This window comes from Haliaeetus leucocephalus, unplaced genomic scaffold, assembly GCF_000737465.1.
Source record: "Haliaeetus leucocephalus isolate CR32 unplaced genomic scaffold, Haliaeetus_leucocephalus-4.0 Scaffold741, whole genome shotgun sequence".
In the NCBI taxonomy this organism is placed as follows: Eukaryota; Metazoa; Chordata; class Aves; order Accipitriformes; family Accipitridae; genus Haliaeetus; species Haliaeetus leucocephalus.
The window spans coordinates 3,766,121-3,782,240 of NW_010973177.1; the positions used below are offsets into that span (position 1 = coordinate 3,766,121).

Genomic DNA, 16,120 nt, shown 5'->3' on the forward strand with positions numbered 1-16,120 from the left:
ACAACTGAAAACTTAAACATTGTAACAAATTGGTCAGATTTTCAGCAAAATGTCAGTATACTAACACATATCATGCAGACACTTTGAAAAAAAAAAAAAAACCCAAACCAAACCAAAACAGTATTCCTTTCACTTCCTGACCAAGACAAACTTTAAAACAGAAAAGCCCTTTACCTGCAGAATGGCATTTTCTTTTGTGTATAGAGACAACTGTTACTGGGCTAGCAATTTCCCTGGAAGCTAACAATCTAGTGACAGCTAACAGAGACATGGCATCCATTCTGTCTCTGTTTTTCTTGCCATCTTACAGACCCTTTGGTTCTTAACAAACCTACATGACCAGGGAAAGCAGCTGGAAAATGAGAAACATCAAGGCTAGATGGTATAATGGATAAAAACAAAACTCCATCGAAGTACTAGAAACTGACATCAGCAAAAAGCTAAATTTCCAGCAGTCATAAGAAAGCCATGAACAAATGACTAAGCAAGAGCTGCCAGCTGGACCTCTGCTACCAGCGGTGGACCACGCATTAAAAGCGGGATCACATCCCACACAGGGAAACATGTGAGTCAGCAAAAGGGAAAGGTTAAATATTTTCTTTAAAAAAAAAAAAAAAAAAAGACAAAGAGAAAAAAACCAGCATTACTCAGTTACATTTCAAAAGCAGCAAAGCCAAGCAGCAAATTAACTAAAAGGTACAGCTAAACATGACCACACATCTAGCTCAATCTATCAAACAATGCTCAGAAGAAATAACAAAGGAACTAAGAGGTTTTCCTCTTGAAATGGCAACGTAGAACAAGATCTTCAAAATTGTTCAGTATTAAGGCTTTGTTTTAATAAAAAAGAGCTTGATATGAAATCAAATCACCATACCTCGATATGCAATTTCAACAGTTACCTAAAAAACATATAGGCTCTGCTAACTATGAAAGTTAACTGGTTTAGACTGAAGCTTCTAATTAACATAAAAATTGCACTGGAGAGACAGCTACTATTAAATTGGGAAACACTACAATCACAAATTCAAGGTCCAAATTCACAGCAAGCAAAATGGAGACAAAGCTATACATGATTACATAGATGTATATGTAAACTATTAAACCTCCACAAGAAGCTCATTGCTGATGCTTCCAGTGCTCACAAAATCCAAGCACAGGTATGTGCCTTCTATTGAGTGGTCGAGGAAGAAACATGCAAAGTACAACACTTGAAGTACATTTCTGTCAAATCTCACAGTATATCACACTTCACAGATGGGTCAATGGGGAAAGAAAGGAAATCAGAAAAGTTAATTCTTTTCTAACAGAAAAAGCAAGCCAAAAAGAGCATTAGTTAATCCAAACTAAAACGGCTACCTTTAACTTGGAATTCAGTGAGTTACATCAAGAACAACTCAATACACTACTTGAATATTTTCCAGAAGTGATAAATCACAAAAGAGTTTCATTAGCAAGACTGATTGACTCAGTGAAGTTCATCCCACAAAAATCTGTAACATAGATGTATCAGCATACAAAGGAGAAGGTTTAACAGCCTGAACTTTCCTGATGCATTTTAGTCATTAATGTATACCTTATTAGAGTAAGACACAAGTGACAGAGAGAACATGAGTGCCTGTCTGACAGCACCTTTTGTACCTAATCTTGCCAGACTACATAGCTGCAACCTCAGTAGAGCCCAAATTAGAGCACAGCAAACGGTCTTGCAGCGTACGTGAAAGGGGACGAGATCAAGTTCATTTTCACTTGACACCTAAGAAAATATCTCGCTCGTTGAAGTGTTACATAATAGTCCTTATACCACCTACTTATAACTCTCCATCCCAAGAGTTATCAAAACATGTAGCTTCATAAATGTCCCCAAAAAAGGGAAAAAAGTAAATTGCTCCACTGGGGTATACAGAGACAGTTTTCACAAAGTTGGCTGTCCTTGCCCCCCCCCCCCCAAAAAAAAGATTCACCATTCTCTAGTTATTTACTGAGTGAACGTGTGCCCACAGCACTTTATTGCAAAATAGCTAAATACGTTATTCTAAATTAACCTTCTTTCTTTAAAATCTGTTCAATTAGAGCACAAGCAAATTCCGCAATGTGAAGGTTGCTGTTTAAATGCCTTGTACATCATTATTTATCCTTAACACAACATTGCATAATTACAAAAAAAAAAAGCTAAACATTTTCCTCTAAAGATTGTCAGATTATACTAAGCACTTAGATGTCAGGTATTAGTTATCTTCTGTTGTACATCAGTACTGTGACAACAGTACCTTCTCTGTACAGTGGAATATAAAAATATTACACCTGAAGAAGTATCTATTGGTTCAAGGCAAAGCAAGGCACATTAACACAAGGCTGTGGAGTGAGGGAAACCCCTCCCAACAGTCCTCCCAAATTGTCTTTAGTCATATTACTGAGATATTCATGTTACTCTAAGTCATTGAAGGAAAAGGCACCAAAGGAGGAGGAATGATCCAAGACACTTGCTAGTGATCTCGTGTCAGAAAGCAGTAACTTGATTAAATCTGAGAAGGACCAAGATCAAGCAACTTTCTGTAATACGGCGAGCATCTGTGCTAACAAGCACTGAAGTTCCTGAGTGAAAATGACAATGGAAAAAATCTGGAACAGCACGTCAGCTCCAGGAGGAGGCTTTAGTAGGAGCAAAGAACACAAGGCTGTAAATAAATTTAGAAGCAAATCATTCCAGTCCCCTCCTACATCACAGGCAGCATATCACGTTGCCTGAAAGGCACATATTTGCCTTCACTTCTTGAGCTGGCAGCCCATGGCATCCTGTCACTACTGTAATGCCCAATCTTTCCAACCTGATGTTCATATAGATACAGAAAACATATGGCACATCACCTATTAAGGATAGATGCAGCCAGTTTGTGCATGCTTTTGAACGTCAACTATGGATAAAAGCCATCTCCCAGGTCTGCAAAGGCTGATTGTCAATCATGCGAGAGTCCCATGTGCCTCAAAAGCAAGCCTATGGCTCTGACAGGAGTCCTTCTTCTAGGATTAGGAGTTTCAAACAGAGGTCGGGGACAAAGAAGTAAGACACAGAGTTTAATAACAAAGAGTTGTAAAGGCAAATGGAAAGAAAGTTCAAGACGGTGGTATAGGCAGGCTCACCAGATGTGTGAATCCCAGAAACCGTGCATCTCTCATGTTTAAAAAAAAAAACCAAACCAAAAAAAAACCAAAAAACAACCAAACCCCCCAAACCCCCACAAGATTAAGTGGACCAACTCTATAAGCAATTGAAAAAACCGTATCTCACCTTCTGCAGGCATGGCTTGCGGATTGGTAGAATACATATACGCTCCATCTCCTCCAGTGAGTAAAGTGCCCAGAAAAGATTTGTCTTCCTAAACAGGAAAAACAAACAGTAGTATCACAGAGTGGATCAAGGACTGTAAGCCAGGAAAGAATATTTCCTCATGCTTTTGCTTCAAGAGAAAAGATTTTTTTAAACATCATCTGTCAGACCTTTATTTAAAAGAGTTTTAAACTGCACTGATACAGAAGAACTAGTGAAAGACAGCATGTCAAGAATATAATTTTTAAAAGCACTTCCCCCCCACTTTGGTTTTGCCAGCAGCTGTTAAGTTACAAGTTATTGTCACAACCACCAGGCATAGCTTTTTGTTTTTAGATTGTCAATTTACTGAACTAAAAGTATATTACAGGAAAATAAATCTATTTATAATGAAGATTTCTGGTAACCACAAATTAAACCACAAATGTGAAACTCATGTGGTTTAAGATGTTCCCAGACCCCAAATTCTTTTTTCATAGTGCTTAAAGTGTTTTCCTTTAGACATTCAGCATGCTAATTAAGTTAAAAGAAAGTTGCATGTAGAGTGGCATTGAGTTCAGGGTGGGTTTTTTTTTTTTTTCGAAACACATAAGCTCCATGGGTAATACTTGGTGAGACTTCCATGAAATTGTAGCTTTATTAGAATTCTTTTTGCTCTTGGGTTTTGTTGTTCTTTGAAATAAAGAAAACCTCAAACTTTTACACACAATGTATTTCTTTTTTGTAGGTCAAAGTTTAAGAGACAGGGTACAACAGGCAAGTCTGTCATAGAAGAGGAGTAACAAGCTTAATAAAAGCCAGTTTTGCTAGCAGCTAAGATTTTTTGAATACTGGTTCTTGAAAGTGTAACTTCTGTAGTTTAACAAAAACATTTAATTTACCTTCAATACACACTGTGCTTTTTCAGACAGTTTCACATCACTATCTTCAACCTGTAGCCAGAAACAGTTTTCATTTGTATTGTTAGTAGATAAAGCAAGTCTAACATTAAATAAAAAGCATTAAAGAAGATTCAAGGCAAGACAAGAACCTTAGGTACCACAGATAGATAAAGTCCTGAAACCTGAACACTTCAAAGACAGCTTTGTGCTCTTCAGTACTGTGTTACCAGGGGACTGAAATAGTTCCCTGAAACACATTCAAGGGGATACTCCCCATTAAACTGTGTTATAGACTAAAATAGCATTGTATAGTCAAAGTAGTATATCCCATTCAGTCTTATTTTTTTATTACCGTTAAGTGTTTAAGAAGTATGGCTTGCCAAAGGGCATAATGTTGTCCAACTTCATAACATTCATTGGAATTACACCTCTAACACAGTGTGGAACGTTAGAGGTCTGGAAGCAGACCTTTCTTCCTGTTGGGGCAGACATTTAAGTCATCTAAAGTGTCCCACAATAAACAGAATTTTCAAGAGTCACACTGTGTACTTAAACACCCAGACCTTTACACAGATTAAAAAAAACTAAAGTGGTGAAACTGAAATAATTTAAAACTTGTGTTATGAATGGAACCATTAGTTTGTTTGCACTTACTAGTTTTTCACTTCATGTCCAAATTAAAAAATCAGACTAGTATTAATATATTAATATTCTGTTTCAATGCCCAAGTTCCATACTTTTATAACAAGTTTTGATTTGTGAATCTGTACGTATAGAAACAACTCAAGTAAGTTTTTGTGTACTAACCAGCCAAGAAGCATATCTTGGGATAGCTGCCGTCAGTATTATGTGGCTGGTTTCTGAATTAATGCTGCCACCTGCAGGGAAGTAAATGGAAAGCAAAGTAGTATAATACCACCCATATACTTCAGACTGTTCAATAAGTTACTTCTATGATGTAAAACTTCTTTAGAAAATATGAAAATTTCCTCACTATTTTAAGGACTTATTAAAGTGAAGCTTTCACAGCAGACTAGCTCCCAGTCTTCTTGTGCTGTAACATACACAGAGCTGCTAAACAATACCAAAGAAAGCCTGCTTTTATTCTGGTCTTAGTATGTGGCTTCTTCCTTTGCTCTCCTCCCCACCAAATGTCTTCCAACTCGCATGGTAAAAAACCCACAGCCTGTCTGGATACAGGAGTTCATAAATATTGTTCAGACAACCTCAATAACTATCTATCTTTGTCACATGTAAGCAATCTGGAAAATAAGCACTTGTCTAAAGTTCTGGAAATTACTCAGTATCCTGTATTTCAAATTTAAGACTGTTCCAAAACAAGCTTTCTAAAAATCACACCCTTTTTTAGTTTTGTTTCAACTCTTCCGAACAAAGAGCAATTGAAATTAAAACATATCATATAAAATGAGTGTTACAAAAGTGATGGAAAGACCTGTTCAAATTTCCTCATACAGTAGAAAACATTCACTAAGACTAAGAAGTTTAGGAAGGGTACTGTTTCACTTGCATTTTTTACACCTCAGCCCTGCTCTCTAACAAGGCAGCCATAAACCCCAAAGTCCTTTCAGTGAGATTAAAGGAACTTGACACTTCAGGTATTCATTACTAGCAAGCTAAAAAATTTAGGTCTTTTAATTAACCCAAAGGCTTAAAACCATAATGGTAATGGTAATAACATCCATCAGAAGCCCTTCTGCTCTTCTATCACATCAAAGCTAAAAGCATGACAACACTGGTGTTAGAATTTAAAATAGTTACCTTTTTCTTTTACTTGTATCTGTGATGTTAGAAAGGACTCTGAAAAAACAACAGATCCCAAGCATCCTCTTTCTGTGAGCAAGTCTGGAATGTCAAACACCATCATAGACGCCTACAGCAATCAAACAGTTGGACAGAAAGGAAGAGAAAGCAGAACTTGAAACACTTGAATTGAAGCAGTGAAATCCATAGTTTTTAAACCTCCTAAAACACTGCTTCTATAGTGTGGAAAGTCTGAGATCACAACTCTATGTTAATGTTTTATTCCAAATTCCACTGTCTAACTTGATGTTAAAACTCAATCTTACCTTGGTTTGAGCATCTGAAATCTCTCCCATCTCTCCCCTTACATTTGTATTCACACAGATAAAAATCTCAGCATGCCCCATAAAAAAAGCCACTTGAGTTCTATTTTCTAATAAAACGTATAATCAGAATACTGAACAGCTTACCGTTTTAATCAAACTCAGGCTATCCTCATTATCTAATGGAGTAATTCTAGAACAATAATGATAATTAAATATTTAAAGGTTAGATCATTTTGAGTGACTTCATAGCAGCCAAAAAAGCTATTTAATTTTAAAATAAACCCTTATTTGTGTAGGCCATTTCAGTCAATTAGACAGCATGGGGATTAAAAAAAGAACAAGCTTGTGATATCAACTAAGTTAAAAGCACAATTTTAACTGGAAACTCTTAATGGGCTCATGCTGCTTCTACTCATTAACAGTTAATAAAATTGGTCTGCCCAGTTGTTCTAGTTTTTTTAAAATGTTTTTAAGATTCCACAGAATTACAGATATGAAATCATTAAACTCTCATATACAAAAGCATTTAGTACATCTTGTATGAAATAATCAAATGCAATGTTTTCTCACAAGTTCCAAGAAAAATGAACTTATTACTGTATAAAAAACACTACTTAACAACAAGAAGTTTAAGACAGTTATACAAACCTTCCATGATTATTCACAGCCTGAATTTGAAAAGCGATTTTGGAGCTGTAGAACAGAAATTGTACTGGTGAAAAACATGTTTTCTACTTCTGCTACATGTAAAAAATAAGCAATAATAGATTTAAAGCAAAGTAACTGCTGGAGTGATTAAAGTGGGAAAAGAAAAATTGAATCATTATAATGATTTTAAAACTCTGAATGCATTAAGTCTTGGGATTCGGTAGTCATGCAAGTTCAGTTTAAAATTAACATTTGACATATTTTTTTCCTCAAAAGAAGCTAATGCATTGACACAATACATCAATCAATAAGTATTTGAAAATACATACCGTAATGCAGTTTTAAGTTGTGTTAAATGAAGGGTATCTAACATAGACATAAGCATCTGCTCTGCTACCTCCTTTGCCTGAAAAAAAAAAAGTTGAGAATAAAATAACTCTTCCCATACTTCCAAATCCCAGCAACTACAGGAGCACCCTAAGATAAACAAGAGGCCATACACTAAAGAATAACACACTGATGCACCAGGCTAAAATTTGTTCTTTCATATATCCCGTTTTCCTTACTATAAGGTTAGGAAAATTCATGAAAGATGGAAAAACAATTGTAGATGGATAAGATCAGATAAACTCTGAAATATCTCTGTTTTAAACAGAATTCAGAGAGACTGGTTGGAGGCCACGGTATTAACTTCATTAATGTTATGCAGTTCACTGAAACTTTTTTTTTTTTAATTTTGGTTTGCATGTAATCTTATATTGCAAGCAATCCAAATCAACAATTACAGTGTACAGAATTGGTGCTTCATTTACCTTGGATTCAGTGGAAGTTTTAGCATAGCACTCAATGCCAGCAAGCACAGCCTCTACAACAGCAGTATATATTTGCGACAACAGCGTACTGAAGAGAAATACAAACACAACATTTACTAGACAAATAGAGTTTTCTTTCTCCTCTGTTTAAAGGAGCATTTTTTCCTCTCATAACACAACACCCTTATACAGAAGGGGTCCTTGTTCAAATAAGCATAGAAATAGCTTTATACTTAACCATTCAGTTTAAAAAAAAAAAAATTACAGCAAGTAAATTGCTCAAATTACAGAGTATCTTGGGAAAAAAACCTCTTGGCACAAATGTATCCCTGCTGTCATCAGTCAAGAAAAAATGTTTTATTGTCGACCCTCACTGCAGTTGTGTTGAGGATCACATCCTAAATATTCCAACAAGAATAGAATGGTAGCCCTGTATACCACAAAAGTAAAACTGGAAAACAGAGTGAACTGACTTCAGAGACTGACTTGTTCTGGAGCATGTCAAGAAAAAAAGATACCAAAACAAACCAGTCACCACAACCTTTTGAGCACATCTACATGACAGCTCAGTCTGATTCCCTTCTTAAAAGGGAACTGAAAAAATTGTACAGAAATAAACAAAGATTAGGTGAAGCCAGAAGCTGCTTACAGCTACTGACATATTTATAGCTCCAGAACTATTGGGAAAAGAAACAAAACCCCACACCTGTGCCCAACTAAGAAACATCAACTTCTGTCTTCTAGCTAAATAGCAACGAGAAAATAAGTAGATCAGCAAAACAGTCCTACTTCCCCAAACTTTAACTCCTCTCATCACTCCTCTGCAACTGCTAGGTGTTGAGGGAGGGAAGAGAAGGGAGGAAAGAGAAGGATACAGTATTTAAGCCATATGCAAAGCATTCCTGAAGGATGGAAAAAAGCATCTGAAACTCTCAAACATGGCCCAACATGGAGGAACCTCAAAATGCACCAATGCCTGTCTTTGAACTTCAACCCCAAGCGGTTTTAAAATTGAACCTTCTTACTACTTTGAAGTTTCTTCTAAGTAATTTCATGTACTAACACATGCATTTAACTTTTGTTTTCAGTACACATTCGTTACAGGAAAATGTTTATAATTCTTCCTAACTCTGCAACCATTCCTATTTTCACTCAAGTTCACATATATATTTGCAAGAAAACACCTCACAGCGGGCTGTGCTTTACATTAACACGCTACAGTTACTTTACTCTTATTCCCATTTTTAAATTTTAATACTAACAAGGCAAAACAGCAAACAGTATTTTCTTAAAAAAGGTAAAAATACGAAGTTTACCCCGGGATACTTAAAGTTACACAGTCGGTTTATGCGCTTCAGCCAATCTGCACTCTAGGTTGCAGTTCTGCTTCCTAAACACAGCCAAATGTAGACTGAAAAGTGCTTATGAAATATTTTTCCACTTTTTACTTCACTGGAAAACATTGACAAATATAAGAACCAGTTACAAGACTTAACTGCAAACTAATTCCAAAATCATGAGGTCAGGCTTGCCAGAAGAGCTAATTTTGCTGCTGTTATTGAAAGTAGATTACTTGATCCAATACGGGGATGCTTCCAAGAAAAAGATACTCTCATAAAAAAGACTGCCTCTATCAACTAAGCCCTGCTTTGCTTAGAACTTCTGTAGCCCTCTCGATTAGAGCTGTATTTAGCACAAAGTCTTTTATAAGTAGGACAAGAAATATTCTATATGTTTGAGCAGAACATATATGTAAGCAAAATTACCTGCCAAAGTTAACTTTACTAAAAAAATGAAAAATCTGCTGCTCAGTTTATAACTTCACTTTTACGTCTTTGAGAACCATATTGCAATTACCAAAAGTCAACAGTACTTAGCATGAAAGATCACCACTACCAGCTCTCTCTGACACATCTTTAATATCTTGCAAACATGTCTTGCAGAAGCAAGAACAGGTTCCTAAAATTATCCTGACTAGCAAGGAGAACAAAATCTCTAAGGAAAGGTCTGGTTTATCAAGACTGAGAGCAGTACCAAAGCAGATTATCTACCATGTTCTTAAAGCTTGACAGGTATCTACAACATGCAGAAAAGTGGACATCAACATGGATAAACAAAGTCTGAGTTTGTGAAGGTCAAAGTGTCCAGAAGCTTTGTAGCTTACTAACAAAAAAAATTCAAAAGTTACTTTTATTTATTCTTTAACATCGTGAAATTTCTTTGCAAGTTTGAGCGTTCCCTGTTGGCATTTCCACTAACCATTATAAATCTCACACATTGTTTAGCTTAATGAAACTAGACTAAAAATTACTTTTACTTCTATCTGTGGAACATGCTCCCATTCAGTTATAGATACTTTCCCCCTTTAATAAAACTTAAGAAAAATTTACTAATATTTGCTTTCATACTTTACTGTACAGCAGAAGGGATGTCACACTATCGATTCCTAGTTTGCTCACTGAAACCCTCAATGAGCAACTTGCCTTCGAAACCCTCTCACATTCCCATTATTCTAAATAAAAATGTAACTCTACAAATGCCAACAGCCACTGCTGACTAAAAGCAGTTTTGACCTACTGCCACAAGGCAGAAAGAGTGAAGAGTTAAGGAATAATAAAAAGTTGGCAGCTTACACTTGTTCAGCTTGCTTGTGCATCTCATTGTCATTTCCTGTATTAAAAACAAAAATATTTGGTTTAAGCACTTTCAGAAGCATTTACACAGAACTTCTTGGGCATAACATTTGTTCTACATATCTTACATGACATTTATCCAGTATTTTATATAACTGCAATTTGTTTGCAGATTTAAAAAGGCACAAAGCACAGGTTAACTTCTATCGGTACAGCCAGTACCTACTAGGGCCAAGACTAAGACCTGCATCCAGGCAGGTCTAAAACCAGCTGCATTGGATCAGAACAAAGATCCCTCTCACATCGTATCCTGTCTCCCAAAGTGGCCACTCCTGGATGCCTGGGAAAAAGCACAACTAGAGCAAACATATGCTTTAATTCCTTCCATTTCGCAAGCCTCCAACCACCTCCTCTTTAGATACTTTCTGAGCTAGATATGGTTTCAAGATACAGAGTAACCCTAAGGAGACTGACTTTACCCATGGACTCATGCAGCCATTTAAAGTGGGTAAGAAAATTGTTTTTAAAAATTTCACATGGCTTGTTTTTATTAGGGAATACAGCTATTATAACACACTGCATTGGACCCAAAACAGAGCATAAAGGGTAAAAGTCAAAGAGTTTTCTCTATCCTTTTAAGAATCCTGAATTACTTTGTGTAAAAAAAAAAAGCGGGCTTATTTGACAACTACCACTTTGAATTACTCTATATTTTTGGGGAGCGTTTTTCTATCAAACTGTATGGAACATAGACTTTAATGTTTATCTTTTAAAAGGCCTGCACACTGAGGTGCCCTCTACCTTCACATTGCATTCTGATGCAAACACAAATACACTTCTTGACCTTTGAATTATTCTTTGCGAATATTTGACAGATTTTCACACATGAAAGTAGGATATGCAATGGAACAATGTTCTGCTATGATTTCATGCACTGGCTACAGAACTACACAGTATCTGCCACTCCGTGGCGTAATGCTCAGCAAGGAATCAAAGCCATCTTTTAATCACTACAAATTTTAAATAATCCAAGAGAATAACTGTCTTAGATTACTGCTTGGTATTTTCACTATACTTACCCAGGAAAGGAATGTGAGTGGTTCCAAAAAAATAGGTCCTTGAGCAAGCCAGAGGTCCCTTTGGAGATACACACTGCACTACCTAGTTGTCAGTATTAATGAGATACAAAAAGACCTTAGTAAAAAAAAAAATGGTGCAATAATTAACAATAAGCTAAGCTCCCCTTAAGTCTTCTAACCACTGACATACTACAGGAAGTGTACAACACAGACTTAACTGGATTTTAAAAAAGCAACTTACGCTTTCAAAGGTATATTTCACTTTTGACTTGACCTGAATGGTTGAAAGACTTTGGAAAGGAGATGACCTCTGACTTCCGTAAGCGTTAAGCATGTGTTTTCAATTTCCTATGTCAACTGCTCTTTTCATGAAGAAGAAAGTGTGTCAGGTTCCCATAACTATGCTTGCACTTGGTCTTATTTGCTATTTTCATGACACCCTATTAAAACAGTATCACCTGTAAATAAACCACCTTTTTAAGAACAATGTCAGAATCCGAGGACAACAGATGGAGCAAGTACATCAGAATAAAACTGTACTTGCATTTTGAAAGATATCAAATGGTCTTAATGGGAATAAGGGGATAAAACACAAATTCGGAAGTGTTTTTACAGAAAAAGGGTTAGACAGAGCAGCAAATGGAGGATGAGATTTCACCAGGATGCTAAAACAACCCTTTCTCAGGCTTGCGACACATGCAACGTGTCCAGAATACCCACGTCCGTCCATCCATCCCTAAGGCAACTATGCATGAAATGTTGTCATGACATAAACTCATTCCCTCAATCATACGTTCACTCCACAAAGACCTGTACTCAACCACATCCACCTCCTCAGCAGCACAGACTTCGGACTCGCACAACTGACGGACGCTCCCCGAGCCCGTGGAAGTCGGCTAGCAGGGAGAACTACACAACGCAATCTGCACGCTACCTCTCCTCCTTCGCTGCGAGTTACCTTCTTGATGCACCCAGCCCAGCCAGCCAGAGGATCTGAATTCCCTGGGGTCGCTTCCCCAGTTACGTCCCCTGCGCGGCAGTGCAACAAGCCATCGACCTCATCATATGTTTTAAAACTAAGCTTTTACTTGAAAATGGAAACAAGTTAATCTTACAACTTGATCTTAACATTGTTTGAACACCAGAAAGATTTTCAGAGTTTCACGAAATGTTCAGTTGCTGAAGCATACACTGAAATTTGGATACACGTAAGTATCCTGTGTCTATTCACAAAGTCATTATCAAAAAAAGGGTCTTTCCATTTCTTTTTAAGAAATGGCTAAATAATTCTGATTAAAATAAAATCTGTGTGTCAGAGTTAAGTACATCATATGCTACCATCAGGAAGATTTTCACTTTATGGCTAGGACAAACATCCTCACAAAGAGCAACTCCCTCTCCCCCACCCCACACATTTACAGCACCACAAGTGTTTAAAAACTTGTCTTTTTACAGGGGACAAAATATTTTAACTCATTCAGCAGTCCCTGATGAAACACCCAGTATAGTTTGACTTGGAAAGAGAAAGAAAGGAAGTTTGTTCCTTAAACTGACTGATTGTTAAGGTAACGTATGTTTTTATACGTTACGAAGAACTGGGTATTTAACTTGTGGAAAGTAAGCATTTTAAGGGCACAAAAAATACACAAAGAAAAAAAAATATACACCGTTTCAAAATATCAGATAACTACTTAAAAGCCTTACCATATGCTTAGCAGTGCTTCCACCAAGGCCAGTGTTTCGAACAAGATGTCCTTCTGATGGAAAATTAAAGTTACCAGAGTTCAAGTTTTCCTTAGTTGAGTGGCTACCAAACAGAACAAAGGGCTGCCGGCTAGGGCTAAGGAGAAAAGAATGTATCACCACCAAAATACTTGAAGAAAACTTACAAACAACAAATGAAATCAAAGCTTTCAAGTCTGATGGACAAACTACTGAATTTCTCATGAAAAAAGTAGGACAAAAAACAAGTTTACTACAGCTGCAGAAAGCTTCCCATTGAAAAGACCAAGTTCCAGAGGAAAAAAAAAGGTACTTGAGTTAACAAGACTATAATTTCTTTCATATACAAGAACATATCTCAAGGCTGTTCCCCAAATGCTATTAAAAGGGGGGTTTTTTCCCTCTTTTTTTAAAAGTAGATTGCCTTGAAAAGCTGACTAGTTTAAAATTTACCATCTTGAAAAAAACCCCAAATTACTATACTGGAATTAAACAAAACTGTTTTGGTTTTAGTTCTGGCTTTGGGCCCAAGACTCAAAACTGGAGAGGTCAAGGTTTTTCTTTTCATTATTTAAATGCAAACAACATAGGATGCTGAAAACAATAAAGGACATTGAACTCCACTGTTTAATTTCAAATAAAGAAGAATCTGAAGACACAGTCAGGTAGCTAAGCAACCTTTACTTAGCTCAGAACAGCAGAACGCTTGGTTTTGCTACATATGACAAACAACCTTTCTCTCTCAGTTGAAATTCTATTCTGAAATAAAATAAAGCTGACCTGTATTGTCCAGCTTATATTGGCTAAAATTTGGGGTTTAACTGCCCTGCTTTAAGCATTGGTCTTGTGCAAGTTGTGACTCAAAAGTATACTGACCTCTTCAACTGTCATATTTTAATTGGTTTTGAGTATCATATAAACAGGACCAACATTTTCAAACATAGCTGTGCTGTGTATTGAGTTCATGAGTTTGTTTAGATATCTGACCATGAAGAAATTGATACTAGAATGCACAAGGTGGATGGTTTCAAACATACTGACATTTTATATGCAATAACTACAGTATTAAATCCCATGAAAATTCATCTTATCCCTCCCAGAAGTGCATTTGCATGGTTTTTTTAAATATGCAAAGATGAGATGTGATATACTGAGATGGTCCCAAAAGGACTCATAAGCATTATGGCATCAGAGATATGGAAAGAACGTATCAAGATACTAGTGACACCACAAATTCACAGGGAATGAGTAATACCTGTTATCTGTTATATGGCTTGAGATCATTCCGTGACTGAAATAACTTCTGAAGGGCTGTGAAGAATTAAAAACAAAACAACTGATTAACAAGGAAATGAACAGGAAGTGTGATATATTCTCACTATCATTAAGAACAAACCTGAATTGTCCTTCTCAGACAAAGCTCCTGAACTCTCAAAAACTACTTCCAACCTCCATTAAGTCTCATATATGCTTAAAAAGCAACATCCACTACCAAAAATTCCATGCTATTTTCACCCATGCTGTATGTTACCATCGGCTATGTTTGAGATTTGACATGTGCAACCTCAACTTGTTGGGAAGTGCACACACCAGAGCTTCCACCAAAATGAAAGTTAATCTACCTACAAATAGGGATCTGTTGTGCAGACATAAATCAACTAAGCTCAATCAGCAGTGAACAAACACTCAACTGAATTACACCAGGTAGTCCTAAACCATCATACCATGGATAGGTAAGGTGGGTGGTGAACTTAGAAAAACAATAGGTTTCTACTCATCAAACATGAAAGGTGAGATGGGCATAGGGAGAAAACAAAACACCACCCCCCCCCCAAAAAAAAAACCCCAATGCTCAATACTTATTACTTCTGCATGGATGACACTAGCCTTTCAAAGGATTACTGAAGCAGGCATACCTCCCCCGCCTGAGATTCTGATAGTTCCAGAATGAAGGGAATTTCAGTATCAAAATTAGCAAAAAAGTTGGTCCACTGGTGTTCAAAAATCATTAAATCCTAGAAGAAGAATATCCAACATTACTTACTAAGGCAAGTGTCACACCAGAGAAAGGAAGTCACAGGTTGTACTGAATGAAGACAAATTACTTTAGAACAACATAGATAAGATTGCACTGTGCAGCATAGAATACAACCTGCCCAATGAAACAGTAAGTACAAGAAAAAGATAAGGACTTTCTGCTGGATTTTAGGGGGGTCTTTTTTCAGTGTGTGGTTTTTTGTTTGTTTGTTTGGGGTCCGTGTGGGGTTTCTTTAGAGAGAGAAGATGAAGAGAGAAAGGGACCAGAGCCCTGCACTACCTGCTTTTAACCCAAGTACACTGTTTTGAGATCATTCATAACTCGGATCTCATGTTTCCCATAAGACTTCCAAAACAAACACTTGGAGAGATTTAATTTTCAGTTCTTAAATCTGTATATGGTTCTGCAGTAATTTGTATCTGATGTTAAGTAAGCTTGTGCATAGAAAATGAGGAACAGGGTGGGGAATTTGGGAAGCTCATGGTATGCAAGTGGCAGACAGTTATTTCTTCATCTGCATTTGTAAAAAAAATGGTAAGTAGAAAAGGAAATATCAGTAACATCTCACTAAAGCAGAATGAAAAAAGGAAGATGACTACAGGTAAGTGTTGCATTCAAATTAAAAAAATCAGAGAATCAATAAAAAAGTGTGCCATGCTGATAAAACAGGAACCTTGCAGAACTAGGCAATTTTAAAATGCTCTCAAGATTACTTTCAGTTACTTGTCACATACTAACTTGGAAGATGAGAGACATCCTGATTTTAGACAGTGTAGTTTTTCAGATATATATATATAACAGGCAAAACCAGAACTATGATTTTAGCAGTGGTGTAAGTATTACACAGTATTTTACTTCAGCCACTTCATTAATGCAGCAATAAACGAAATTT

General features: G+C 36.6%; 1 protein-coding gene across 1 annotated transcript in view; it reads right to left on the reverse strand.

Moving 5' to 3' along the window:
• LOC104840108 (chromosome unknown open reading frame, human C20orf194) overlaps nucleotides 1–16,120 on the reverse strand; it is a 138,268-nt gene that overhangs the window by 30,731 nt on the left and 91,417 nt on the right. The window contains exons 10-22 of the mRNA XM_010580826.1: nucleotides 15,107–15,205; nucleotides 14,446–14,501; nucleotides 13,173–13,308; nucleotides 11,469–11,550; nucleotides 10,390–10,426; nucleotides 7,757–7,844; nucleotides 7,274–7,350; nucleotides 6,945–6,989; nucleotides 6,441–6,486; nucleotides 5,989–6,100; nucleotides 5,017–5,087; nucleotides 4,210–4,260; nucleotides 3,290–3,377 (exon numbers count right to left, since the gene is read on the reverse strand). Coding sequence (XP_010579128.1) covers nucleotides 3,290–3,377; nucleotides 4,210–4,260; nucleotides 5,017–5,087; nucleotides 5,989–6,100; nucleotides 6,441–6,486; nucleotides 6,945–6,989; nucleotides 7,274–7,350; nucleotides 7,757–7,844; nucleotides 10,390–10,426; nucleotides 11,469–11,550; nucleotides 13,173–13,308; nucleotides 14,446–14,501; nucleotides 15,107–15,205 — 988 coding nt within the window. The remainder of the gene's footprint in view (nucleotides 1–3,289; nucleotides 3,378–4,209; nucleotides 4,261–5,016; nucleotides 5,088–5,988; nucleotides 6,101–6,440; nucleotides 6,487–6,944; nucleotides 6,990–7,273; nucleotides 7,351–7,756; nucleotides 7,845–10,389; nucleotides 10,427–11,468; nucleotides 11,551–13,172; nucleotides 13,309–14,445; nucleotides 14,502–15,106; nucleotides 15,206–16,120) is intronic.